The 13,224-nt window shown below is 49.8% G+C and overlaps 4 protein-coding genes across 4 annotated transcripts; 1 reads left to right on the forward strand and 3 right to left on the reverse strand.

The window, feature by feature from the left end:
- Positions 1–6,242: 6,242 nt before the first annotated feature.
- Positions 6,243–6,578, reverse strand: VTN00DRAFT_8946 (uncharacterized protein; the record flags this gene model as incomplete). Its single annotated transcript, XM_069435851.1, has 1 exon — positions 6,243–6,578. The coding sequence occupies one exon, from the start codon at positions 6,576–6,578 to the stop codon at positions 6,243–6,245; it is 336 nt and encodes a 111-aa protein (XP_069285756.1).
- A 114-nt stretch (positions 6,579–6,692) lies between these two features.
- On the reverse strand, positions 6,693–6,980 carry VTN00DRAFT_8947 (uncharacterized protein; the record flags this gene model as incomplete). Its single annotated transcript, XM_069435852.1, has 1 exon — positions 6,693–6,980. The coding sequence occupies one exon, from the start codon at positions 6,978–6,980 to the stop codon at positions 6,693–6,695; it is 288 nt and encodes a 95-aa protein (XP_069285757.1).
- Positions 6,981–10,487: 3,507 nt separating this feature from the next.
- VTN00DRAFT_8948 (uncharacterized protein) lies at positions 10,488–11,619 on the reverse strand (the record flags this gene model as incomplete). The annotated part of the gene is made up of 4 exons (XM_069435853.1): positions 10,488–10,646; positions 10,721–10,788; positions 10,849–10,948; positions 11,059–11,619. The coding sequence occupies 4 exons, from the start codon at positions 11,617–11,619 to the stop codon at positions 10,488–10,490; spliced, it is 888 nt and encodes a 295-aa protein (XP_069285758.1).
- Positions 11,620–12,175: 556 nt separating this feature from the next.
- VTN00DRAFT_8949 (uncharacterized protein) lies at positions 12,176–12,869 on the forward strand (the record flags this gene model as incomplete). Its single annotated transcript, XM_069435854.1, has 2 exons — positions 12,176–12,193; positions 12,252–12,869. The coding sequence occupies 2 exons, from the start codon at positions 12,176–12,178 to the stop codon at positions 12,867–12,869; spliced, it is 636 nt and encodes a 211-aa protein (XP_069285759.1).
- Positions 12,870–13,224: the final 355 nt, after the last annotated feature.

The following is a 13,224-nucleotide window of genomic DNA, read 5'->3' on the forward strand; positions in this document are numbered from 1 at the left end:
TGATTTGAGCGTGGAAAAGGTAACGCTGTCCGTGGCCAGAGCAGTGGGGGATGTATTAGCGCGGAGGCTGTCTGTCGCGCGTCGATGACAGTGGAGTTGGAGAGGTGGACCGTCTGCTTCGACAGGGACGAGGATGTTGGAACAGAGATTTTTCTCTGCTCTTCACGACTGCACGAAAAGCCCTGTTGGCCGCGACAAGCACGGGGATAATCGTCGGGAGGATGATGGGAGGCATCCTCACGATCATCAGCCGGCATCTCGAAGGAGCTGCGGTGTCCGACTGCTCGGATCGGCTATACCGTACCGAAACCGCGTTTCATGACGGCGTATCGTTACGGGCCGTTGTGCCCCGGTATCTGGTTACTGCTGTTTCTGCTCGAGCGCCGTCTCCCATCACCCCGTACGGAGTACATCTCTCCATCAGCCCAACCACTTACTTGTGTACTACTGCTGCGTATAGTGCTACGTATCTTCTACCGCTGCAGCCTGCCAGGAACCGTGGATCAGGCTATTCTAGGACGCAGGCTTGAACCTTCAGCTATATCTGCGGATTCTTCTGCTCATTTGACTACTGCCTACAGATGAATCTTGCTGCTTAAACGGCTGGTGCGCGGAGCGTCCGACAGTGATGGAGAGCTGAGAAAACGTGGCAAGGCACTCCACCCGTTCCGCATCATCCAGGAGATAGCTATATTAAACGAGTCTACTTCCCTCGATCCGGAGTAGCGTGCACGATTTCCCGCCTCGTCGCGGACCGGCTGTGCAGTGGCGAGGGGAAAGACGTCTTTTGCTGATACAGGCACAGGGGCACATGCTGGTCCTGCTCAGTGGAACCCCGTTGTTCTGGATCGGTCGTCGCTCCGGGAGTTCGTCTCGCAGCGAATGACATGTTGGAGGAACCTCGAGTCTCAGATGCTTTTCTTGGTTGGAGGCCTTCCCGCTCCTCAGCTAAACTCTGTTTTGCATGTCAAAGTCCAGATCAGCCTGCTCGTGGCCTGGTATCCGCTACCGAGAATCTGCAGCTCATCAAAGGTCAATCTTCCTGATTATCTATATCTTTTCGACGGAGTAATAATGTTTCGTCACCAGCCGTGGTCGCAATGCCGCCGCAACGGTTCAAACCTACTATGCTTTCAGCATTAAAACAGGGATGCCGCCACAGATCTAATCGTCTGCAGTAACCCTGCAAGCCGCTGTCGATGACCGGTGATATTTCTTCGTCTAGGAGGAGCTATCTCGGAATGGAATAAAGATGGCCAATGCAGTGCTAGGCTGGGAGGCTGGCTGTTTAGAGTCTTGGCCCCTCGGCCTTAAATCCACACGGTTTGAATTTTAATCTGCGGATGACCCATTATTGGCGGGACCACCATTGGCACGGTTATATCTTAGCCTAATTTCTATATCAGTGGCCCAACGGCAGTTGATAAACTTGATATTATTATATTCTCCATCTAATCGCAAACACGGACCATCCGTGGACACAGACCAAACCCCCTGTGAAATATCAACAAACAAACCGGATACTTTTGATGTCATTCATAGAGTCTACAGCGCACTCACTTTATTTATTCTAAATTTCGCGTTCTTGAGATAGATGTGAAGGACAAAAAAGGACCAACAAGAATTGATAAAGGACTTCCATCCCGCCTTCGGATCCCAGCAAGCACAGCGACGAGAATCGGCCGACTCGGCCATCGACCACGGCATCAACCTCAAGGATTATTAATCGGCCAAAGCACCATCCGTCGAAACACCTACCAAACCCCTCCCTACCCTGCCCTAACTACTCCGTACTACGCCCTGACCGGACGGGACCAACATTAAGCTAGGACACCGGCGGCCTGCAAGGCAAGCTTGCGGCTTGTCCACCACGAGTAGTCCGTGCCGGGGCCTTTTTTTTCTTCAAAATTCACCAGTGCACTCATCACCCTGGACCCAGTTTTATTTTTTTTTTCTCTCCTCTCCTCTAATGTAGTTGACAGACGCCACAAAAAGGCACGGTTTACTATTTAGCATGTTTCGCATCCGCCAGCGCTTCAGCCTCTCAGCCATGATTGCAGAACTGTCTTGCAGAGCCGACAACGCTTGGACGGCCGGCTGTTACCACTCGGGCGGGACGGGACGTCGTGATCAGCGGACGGGCAACTCTTGCCAGTATGATGGGCACCAATACTAATTCCCAATCATTTTCAAATGCCGTGTCTAATCTATGTATGTCAGAGACGCTTATCTTTTTTTCTTCGATCACAGCATACAGCACGCCCAGAAAAAACGCCCAGAATATATATGCACGGCGAAGTTTCGGCCTTGACGATCGAACTTCGGCAGTACACACTCTCTCTCACTCGGACCGCTCCCAGGTAAGAACTGTGCTATGTGCTATGCATATTCATACATACAGGGACGGCGGGGCAGACAGACCAGACCCTGGCTAGCAGGGGAGCCATGCATATGCATAGCAGTACGCAGTAAATCTCCCAAGACCAGGCCGAGTATGGCACAGATATCGCACAGGCATACATACAAAACCTCACCCCCCATCTTCTTACGATCGAATATACAGTTAGCTGTGTAGTTGAAAGAGCGGCACACACTACATAGGAGTACTACTACTACTTACACACAGTGCACACCTACATACTATACTACCATATTACGTTCTCCGCCCAGCCCCCAGCCTTCGTACCTCGATTCATAATCAAGTCTCAATCAAACAAGTCGAGTCATGTTCGTCCTGTCGACTAGCCATCTAGGTAACTAACTACTCCGTTAGGTAGTCCCTCCCGTACTCGTTTAAAAAAAGGGCTGCCCCCCTCCCGAATCTCCCCAACACCGGCGGATCTCGATCCGGCAGCCGGGGCCAGGCCAAAGCCAGAGCCAGGGCCAACGCAAGACAGATGAGACAGATGAGACGGGACCCTCTCTCTCCCTCTCTTAGCTCTCTACGTATGTACATAGTGCGGAGCACGGATACGGATTACGGAGTACTGTGTAGACACACTCTCTTTTCTTATCCACCCTCAAACACACGCAGTAGGAGTGCGGTGCACACATGGATCAGAACCAGATCAAAGCTTCAGCCTCCTTCCGTCCTGTGCAGAATCACCCGTGACATATTATTAACTACCTACCTTTGGCAAACTTGGGACGAAGTGGACAGATAGAAAAACCCACGTTGAAACAAAATTAAAATTAAATTTCGCCCCGGGGCTAGGGCTACGGGAGTCTGTGCAATGTACATGCATACCTACATACTCCGTACGGAGAACCGGGGTGAAGAGTGGAATCGGACACCGACTTGGGTCGGGTCGCTTTGCTTCCAACTGAGAGACAAAAACGATAAAAAGACGGAGAGTAATAACTGTTTACCTAGCTGTTGATTTCAACAGGATACGGATGATGATTACTACTACAACTAGTCGTTGTTTATTATTTATTATTCTTCTTGCCTAGTAATGGGAAGCGTAAAAAGTGCAATATAAGAACAGCCCGAACTAATGATTCTAACATGATGAAAATGGACAATTGGAACCCTATGCAATGCGATCTCCAGACGATACATAGATTGAATCGGATGAGATTGATTGAAGAGTAAAAAAAAGAAGCATTGATCATCATGGTTCTACCAGGTACTCAGGTCTAGTCCTACTTAGGGATTTGAATAAATCCCTAGGTAGGTAAGCTTATTGTCTAGGTAACTCGTGTACCTACCTACCTAGCTAGGCAGAGGGCTACAGATCCGATCATGATATGCTTGATACCCTATATGTGATTACCTGTGAAGAATGTGATTCAACCGAAGGCATGATATGCATCAACTCAAGGCAGCTACTATGTGAAATGTCCCGACGTTCAGTGTTTGACTCATCCAGCATGAGTTACTGTATCCGGAAGGTTCAAGCAAGCATGTGACAAACCATGGATCGGTATGGAATCTAGCTGAAACCATCCAAACCAAATTTCCACAGTAGTAAACATCAGGTGAATACTATAAGCATACAATCCGCTCAGATCAGAAAAAGAAATAGAGAACGGAAGTCCCCGTCCCCCCTTCTCCCGGGCAAGTGCTTAGTATATGCTTATGATGACACCTAGGCAGGCAGCTCAACTCGATTCGGGAAGTTAGCCGCGCCTCGGCCCTAAAGCCGGTCGGCGGTCCGCCGGTCCCATGGGATCTCCAGCTCGGGGAGGGGGAGGGGTGCGTCAACTGGTGCCCTGCAAAGCCTGCATAGCCCGTTTTTGGCTGCCGCGCCGCCGGAGTTAAGAAGTTCACGTCGGGCGCGCCAAGGCTTAGGTCGAGGACGCCTCTGATCGATCCCTATATTACCCGGTTCGACTGTGGTATTGTGTATGGTATTGTCACGATGGTATTTGGTTGTATGGTATCCTGTATTCAGGGCCGTATGGATGGAATGGAATGGAGTTAGGGTCTGACGTCTGACAGCCCATCCTGGGTTTCCAAAATTATTGATATAACTATACCGTAGGACTGTGGGTATATGCTATGAGATGGATGCTTTTCGAGAACCCTTGTATGGAGTAGGTCTCTGCGGTTTGTGGGCACAGTGGGTTAGTCCACATCCACTTTTAACACTGTGGCCTCTTTCACGTGTAGGCCAAAACTGTTGTTGTCAATGCTTCTTCTATCACTTCGACATTTCCGATAAATTGTGGATAGCCTATTTCTCATCCAGGCACGTTGACGCCAGACACACCTTACCGTGCTTTTAGGAAACTTCCGTTCAACTTCAATCCTTGAGCAGCTCTCACTACGATCCCATCCACCGCCTTTTGCTGTTTTCGGCCCGGGTAATCCTGATCATCTGCAGGTCACACCCGGCCTCTGTTGGTCGTGGTGCATGTGCATGACTGCATGGCCAAGGGATGCCCTAGCGTGTAATTGTGTAGCACAGATCCTGTATGGGTTAGCGACTTCGACATTGCTTTAGGCCATCTCTCGCGAAAATTATGTAGCATGTTTTATTCGACGTTGCGGTTCCGATGTCTATTCCTTCGATCAGAATTCGATATCGTGTACCGTATATAGTGAATCTGCTGAACGTGAGAAGTTGCCAATTTGAGTGGGAGACCGAAGCTAGGGCCACAGTCGTTTGGTTGCACGGAGTACGGAGTACTCCGTAACTCGTAGCTTGCAGACCCGCGCGGTTAAACTGGATCTTTGTCCCACACTCACTGGCAGCGGTGAGCGTCCATGCATACGCCAATGGAACAGTATATCCCTTTAGTCACCAAAGCAGTACTGCCAATGTAGGACTGTTGTTATTATTATCTAGCTCATTTTCTCCTGTTATCCTCGACGGATATTCCTGAGAGCCCGATCGCCAAGTCAAATTGTGGCGACTGGCGCAGTGGAACTGGCGTTCAATGTAGAGGAATAAATAGAGTTCGACAAGATCCAGCTATCAGTGTCTATGACGCATTCAGCGGTCAGTTCGGCCAGGGCTAAATTGGGGGTGGGATCGTGGCGGCCGCCTGATAATGATTATCTAGGCTTCCTTACCGACTGGTCGGACTCCTGTCAGCCTGTTTCAGCCTTTCTGTCTCCAAAGTTCGTGTCGAGGTTGGCTCTTATCCTTGATGCAATGGACACGCTCGCTGACCAACCACGCACATCGTATTGGCTTTTCGCTGCCACCCTCCACCAATTGGCCAACCGGAGTAGAGCTAAATCTGAAGTCAAAGCTCTAGGTCCACACCGCGTCAAACTTTCCAACTGTCTGTCACGAGCGGTATTCAACCGACCGACCTACATCAACCAGAGTTACCTCACTCCAGCCGGACTCACCACTACTGAAGTGACAAGGGGATGTCGTGTGCCTTGGAGCAAGTGAGTGGCCCATCCAAGGGCTGAAACTCGCGAGACAGTGGAGAAAGCAACAGCCGGCTAGCATCGGTAGGTCCAGGGATCATCCGAAGGCGAACAGGGTCCCGATCGACGGGCCGGGAGGCCAGGAAATGGCAATTCCCGATCACAGAGAGAATGAGAGGGCATTGTATTTGCCCGCGCAGGACAGATAACTCACAGCATTGGAGGCTTGATAAGTCCGCGGTCTCTATCAATGACAGTAGCCGGCATTTGCAATATGCAAAGGTAATCTTCCGTAGAGACGGGGCAAAAGTATGCATGGGAAGATGCATGTGAAGGCGGGCTATAAGCGCAGCCTAACAGTCCGTGCAGAAGGCAGAGCAACGGGCATTCCTCGGGACTGTGCTGGGTAACGTCAAGAGTACGAAGTCCAGCTCCGCTGGCAAGGGTTTGGAGGCAAAACGACGGGGATAACAGTGAAGCGGTCGTGGAGGAAGTCGAAGTCGATGACGATGAAGGCGAAGGCATAAGGCCGTCCACCGTTCCCGGGCGTCGGGACCTCCCGGCAGCGTCTCCAGGTCGCCCACCGGCAAACCCCCACACTAGACCGGGAGCTCCCCGGCACTTCCCCTGCACGCCCTTTCCGGCCCCCTTCAGCCTGTCTCGCTCCCCTCCTTTTGGCGGCTTGTGCGGCTAGATGAAATATATCCTCCTGCATTTCAAATAATCCTGCTTCAGTTGCCTCCGTCATCCTCGCCCCTTTCCTGGGGAAATAATGTTCTTGTTCGTCGTTTGAGGCACGGCCGGCCTATCCGGTGAGCTTGATAAGGAGCGCGCATCTTCTGGTTGCCGTGTCTTCCCAACGTCAGCTTCGGAGATCACGCGTCAAGTTGCCTGTCTGGAAGCCGATATCCCATCCATCCCTAGCGTGGACGTCCATCTCAAACATGCACAGCGGACTTGTCTGGAAGTTGTAGAATGCAGTGGCAATAACAATATCCGCCGTCCGTTCTGTCAGACTCGGGAATCGGACTTGGGTCTTGGTCGATCGACGCTGCGGGTGATTATTGTAGTATCCATTTCGGGAAATGACTCTCGAGACCCATCGTCGATAGCTGCCATCATGTCGATGTCCTTCAGGCCAGCATACCATTCTCGAGAAGCATGTCCATCTCCAAAGACACCTGGCATAAGCTGGTTCCACAAGTGAAATGATTCTGGCGTGTCTTTCCTGTCCCAACGACAGATTGGTGTAGTATATATCATCATATCTCTGACTTGGTCGGCAGGCGGAGGATGAGATGTTCCGTCGTTCTCGAGCCAAGGAGATGGCGTTCGCAGCACGCAAGGCCGTCCCAAGTCTGTTGGTGTCCATCGAGATCTGAATAGAAGCAGGGCATCCACTCTAGGAATAATTGAAACGTCCTCAGGAAAGAGAGGGCCTGTTGCCGTGCTTATATGCCCACCCGGGATCTGCTGTCATCACGCGAGCAAATGGCGATAAGGTGTTATCCCACGAATAACGGCGAAACGATAGGTATCTGTGCGGTCAAGAGCCAAGAGACAAAGAGAACATGAAAAATTTTTTTTCTTCGTTTACATATCTGTAGCTGAACTGACCTGCGGCAGTCCGGGGTTCTTAACGGTCGGGATTTGAGTCCTGTACCTTAAGATGAGGCGCGCGCGGTATGTCACCCCATAAGCTCAGCAGCGTCAACCCAGCCTCAGAGAGGTTACGATTTCAAGATAAGGGGATCAAACAGACATCGTGCGCCTTGGACGCTTCACGTTGGCCCAGGGATCCTTCTGTATCTCTCCATTCTTGATTTTGTGCAGCTATCTATCGTCACCTTGTGACCAATGGCAATTATCTGTTGCAAAGAGTTTCTTTTTCCCTTATCTCTCCAGGCCCGGGCGTCTCGAAGAGTTGAGCCTCGGTATTCTCTTTGTTTACCCCAGTTTTCTCTCCACTACCCCGTTTTCGTCGTTAGATCTATTTCTCTTCCAACTACACAGTATGCCCATCGCTTTGTGTCTTTCATATTAAAATATCATACGTTATCCATGTTCCAGTTCTCCGCCTGCTATCTCTGGGGACCAACCCTGGGCCGGACAGCACGCGTAACTATTCAACGATAAGGTGCAGTACGGGGTACAGTCGCACTCATTCTGACGTTCTACACCATGGATCCTCCACCGACAAGCCTAGATTAAAACCTTGAGTTTGATGATATGCAGACGTGTCTATTTTCTCTTGGCTCTTTCGTTGTTTAGCCTTACATCTTCCCAGTCTACCACGATACCCGATCTCCTTTACTTCCCCAGATGCAGTAATAATCGACAGATCTATCAGAGCAGGCAGTTCGCCGCTGTGATGGTGACATGTATGATTTACAGCTTCTATCTCTACCATTCTTCACCTGCCTACCTAGGTATCTCATTCATCCAAGATCTACATGGCATTTTATCGCAACTTGCGGACATCCCTGTCATCCCGGTTTCTCCGTGGACTCCAGTGGCGGATAGCTGCAGTGGTTATTATGCTTATCTGACTACTTCGCGTCTCGATGAGGTGTGGCGGAGCAACGTCAGTGACAGCCACGTCGCAGCGCCCTTGGCGCGTCAAGGCTGTCTGGAATTCCAGATCCTAGTCTCTTTTTCACCAGTGTTTTAGTCGCGAGAAGTCGAGTCCTTCAGCTTGAACCTGTGTCGTTTAGCACTTCATACTATCATCCTTGTCATGGAGAAGATAACAAGACCTCATACTATCTTCTCTCCATTCTTCTTCATTGCTTTTCTGCGTACCGGTCCAGCAGCTGCACAAGTCAGCAATCAGCAACTGACGTCAGCCAAGTTGCACCTTCTCAGAAACACTGGAGATAAAATAAGCCTCATCATAGCTCATGCGGGATGATGACAGACAGACACATCCTCCGTCATTAGCGCTTATGCATACTTTGCTTCCAGTATCCACTTCTGCTCTTCATTCTATAAGATAAACAGATAGCTATCAGCCGCAATTTGAGTTCTTTCCGCTTGAGAATTTCCATTACTATCCAGAAACAAGGCCATGATCGATTGATTCATGCAATAATTTTGTTCACATTCGTTGCCTTATCTCTTCCTCTCCCGACGTCGAAATCTCGAGGCACTAACCGCCTCACTTTCCGAGTCGCATCCACGAAAGATGGGGTAAACAAACGATAAAGAAAAGAAAATTGCTCTTCATTATTTGATGACAAGAGGTTAGATAGGTTAGAGACTACGTAAGCAGATAGATAGATAGTTAATCATAGGCCTACTTAGGTACTCACGGAGTACACCGTCTATTTTTCTGGGTCTCCACTTTTTGTGTGATCGACGGCCCTATCGAACATCAGCGGGTCGGGGCGAGCTTCTTATCTATCTACCTGTCTACGTAGTCTATTCTGAATGAGTTCAAAAAAACAAAGAAGAAATCTCTTTCCCCCCGAAGCTGACACTTTTTTTTATTCCTGCAATGGAGGCCAAGACACTTTCCATATTCTCACCAATTTTGACCTCCATGGTAGTCTGATAAGATGAATAGTTGAGGATGATCGATAGAATCGATAAAGGTACGCCGCACTTGTGGGATTTGTGTGGAGTATTAACTCCATATATTATTAGGGTCTCTCTCTTTCATCCCGCACGCAACTAATTCCATCAGCGTCAGCATTAGTATCCACCGCAGAAAACGAAGGATCTACAATCTTTAGATAATAGATAGATTCGCTGACCGCTGAGATGACAAAGATATACTGGGAATGAAGAAGGAGAAGAAGAAGAAAGGATAGATAAAGATGATGTACATATGTATGCGTTCTTTCTTCTCTCTCTCTCTCTCTCTCTCTCTCTCTTTCTTGTTTTTAACCCCCACCCTTATTCTCTCCCTCTCATACTCCCTTGCAACTCGAAATTTAAATCTATGCAGTAGAACATCCCTTCCCCTTCCTTCCCTCCCTTTTCATGGCTGGGCCATCCAATTTCTAGAAATTCTAGGTGGGCGGGTATATGCTTTGTCATTATGAGCCAATTTCAAAAGTGGAGCAAAAAGGGAATCTTTTTTATGTTTATGCGCTTGTTTTGCGTGATCCACAATGTCAGTCAAAAGCTGGCTGATGAACGATGCCGATAAGGGGCGGCCGTCCGTCCGATTTTTATTTCCTATCTCTCCTCTGTCTCGAACGCTGGACGTTTAGGTAATCATATGAGTCGAACGAGCCTTTTGCTAGGGAACCTTTTAGTTTGAACTTTCTGGAGTGGCGTTCACCTTATATATATACAAAATTTGCGTGTCTAATTTCAGACCATATATTCATATTGACAGATATCCTGTGGAGCTCCTCTTGCAGATACGAAGCCAAGCCAAGCCAAGCAAATTAGAAGTATATTTACGTCTTGAAGGCAAAAGACTACGCAATATGTATGGGTCATGGTTAGAGATGTAATGATATTTATTCCGTATGTATGTATGTACTGTACTTCTGCGCTTCCCAGTTTCTTGACAGTTATTGAGGGAGCGCATCACGAAAAAGCCTCTTGTCGTCCAATATTTACAGGTATCGAAGTTTGTCAAGCTCTAAGCCACGGGGGGCTCATTTTTCAAGCAGTACCAGTACCGGAGAAAGCCACGATCAGATCAGGGGCGGCATACTGACTCGTTGTAGTCGTAGTCCATCGCGCTCAGCAGGCCCAGTACATGTAGTGCGATGGCTAGGACTACGAATATGTGCCAGATCGTGTGGGAGTGGCCGAAGATATCGAACCGTCCGGGGTAGTAGCGCTCGGGCACTCGTCTCTTTTCCGGTGATCCGGGGCGTCAGCATTTTACTGTCTGGTCTAACGGACAGGAAAAGATTTGATTCGACGAACCTCCCAGAAATAGCAGCCGATGAGGATCAGTAGCCCCTCGCCAAGATAGTAAGGCACTCCAATCCGCACTACGAATCCAGGTCCCCAGCGCAAAGTGGCATGTCCGATTGGGGCGAAAGCCGACATACCAGTGCAGATGAAGCTCCTCAGACGGAACATTCTCCATTCCGGGCCCTGGAATTTGGGACTGACGAGTATCATACCAGTTGCGGATCCCACGACTAAGATCTATATCGGGCAAAAGGGGAGAACATGGCGAGTGTCAGCATGGGCTCTACGAAATTCAATGGGCAACAAAAAATGGGCTTTGGGCAATAAGGCGCGTTGGGTTGACTAACGAGCGTCCAGTATGCCAGCTTCATGTGCTCCGAACAGTAAAACCCGAAGTGAAGGCCGCTGATGAAGTTCCCTAGGATCAGGGTGATGATGCCGACATAATCATTCAGGAGCCAGCGGTGAGCGACTTGGGCGGAGTGGTTCAGAAGGGTGTGGTACAGGGTCGACGTCATCAGGCAGATCAGGGCTGATAGGAGCTGGAGGGAGAGAATCGACCAGTCGAAGATCGTCAGATTCTCATACTTCGTTGAAACATGATGGTACAGGAATCCTTGGGCAAGGAGTGCTCCCACGGCCGGGATGAGGTGCGAGTAGATGTTGCACGACTCATTGTGCAGGTAAGTCCAGCTGGCCAGGGACACTCGGGCTGAGTTGCTTGCGGGACGATAGCCAGACAGAATGAAGGGGTTCGCGTCGACCCATGCTGGGATTTCTTTAATTGTGAGGAGACGCCTTTGGGGGAGTGGTTTTTCGGCTCGTTTGTCGATGCTAGGCCTGCGGGTGTTGTCTGCTTTGGGGCGACCCGCTTGGGATACTCGGAATCTAATGAACAGGTCGAACATTTTCCCTTTTGCAGACTGCAGCCTGCAACTGGATAGCCAACCTGGGCTTTATCTCTGGCCGAAAGCCTTTTGAATTGATACGGGCGAGGAAGATGCGGCCTCGTACGAATCAATTCGGGTCACCAGTAGCCTGACCTCGATTACCATGGATCCTGGGCCCCGCAAAAAGGCCAAGCTTTCTAAGAATGAGTTTAAGAATATCAATGACGAACGAATGCCTAGGTGTACCTGGGTGCAATCTGTTACCGCGGTTTGAAGGAAGTCAACAAACCAACAAAACTCGGCGGAGCGCCTCGGAGTAGAAGAGCGAGCAGGTGCCGACTGGCTTAGTCATCAGGCACCTGTTGACGGCTGCCTGCATTGTTGATGTCGCCAGATCGGGAAGAGCATCTGGGCATCTCCTACTTCAGATCCGGGGTATCTGCTGCGACTGCGCGTGGAGAGATGTCTTGAATTTGACATATCCAGGAAGATTTTTGGCAAAGTCCCTACGATCCCCCGTTGATGCTGACCTTGACCGCATCCTCTGCCTGATTGCAACACGGCCTCCAGAAGAATGGCGCAAGCTACTTTGGTTGGTGAACCCCAGCTGTCGCGGTTATTAAACATAAAAGCTGACTGCTTCAATGTAGCCGCTGCATGTACCACAGCATGTCTCTGCCTTACTCTCCCACCTGACATCGCGCCCGGGCGTGCAGTCCACCCTCATTCTCTCCCGCAAAGATGGATCCATAATACAGTGCACTGGATTGCTGGCATCAAGCCAGAACCAGAGCAATAATACCCGTGGTACGCCCGCGACCGCTGTCGACACATCGTCCGTCCCAACAACGACATCTTCAGATTCACCGTCTCCAGCCAATCCTACCAGCCCGACACCTGCAAACCAAGCACCTTACAAGCCAACGCAGGCAGAGGCCATGGCGGCGCAAATTCACGCTTTCGTTTCAGCTGCATCGACTCTCGGAGTATCTCTATCGCATCCTGCTTCCAGCACCAGCACAGAGAACGGAACCGGCTCCAGATCTATCGGCGTCAACGGCGCTGAAGAGAGTATCAGCAATGGCGGAACTCGGGAGGAGGATGCCGAAGCAGAGACTCATGGGAAGGAGGAAGAAGACGAAATTAAGCTGCTACGACTGAGAACGAAGAAGCACGAGGTTGTCATAGTGCCCGACAAGAAGTACTTACTCTGCGTCATACACGACGCCTTGGCGGGAGGGCCAGGGGGTGGAGGAGGCTCCAAGTGAGGTGGATATGGATAAGGATACTATTAATTATTTAATCCGTCTCTTTCCGTCATGACTTTCTTCTGTTGGCCCAGGTGACCTTAGCGGCATTCTGTTTCATGTCATATACCCAAGTGTAATCAGATTTACTGCGAGATCTGCATGGATATCATGCCCAGGACTTGCCTTTCAGAGCCAGAAGATACGTAGATATCTTCTGTATGGCTTTTGCTATTACTAATGTCGATCAGAGCTTGGTTGATAACGCACAGTACATCGAGAGAATGCTTCAGCCTAACCTGCGATAATTAACATTGAAATATCGGCACGTGGTCTAGATGCACTCGAGTCTGTTACATAGCATATGGCACCTATT

Source organism: Thermoascus crustaceus, assembly GCF_041956765.1.
Source record: "Thermoascus crustaceus strain CBS 181.67 unplaced genomic scaffold VTN00scaffold_6, whole genome shotgun sequence".
Classification (NCBI taxonomy): Eukaryota; Fungi; Ascomycota; class Eurotiomycetes; order Eurotiales; family Thermoascaceae; genus Thermoascus; species Thermoascus crustaceus.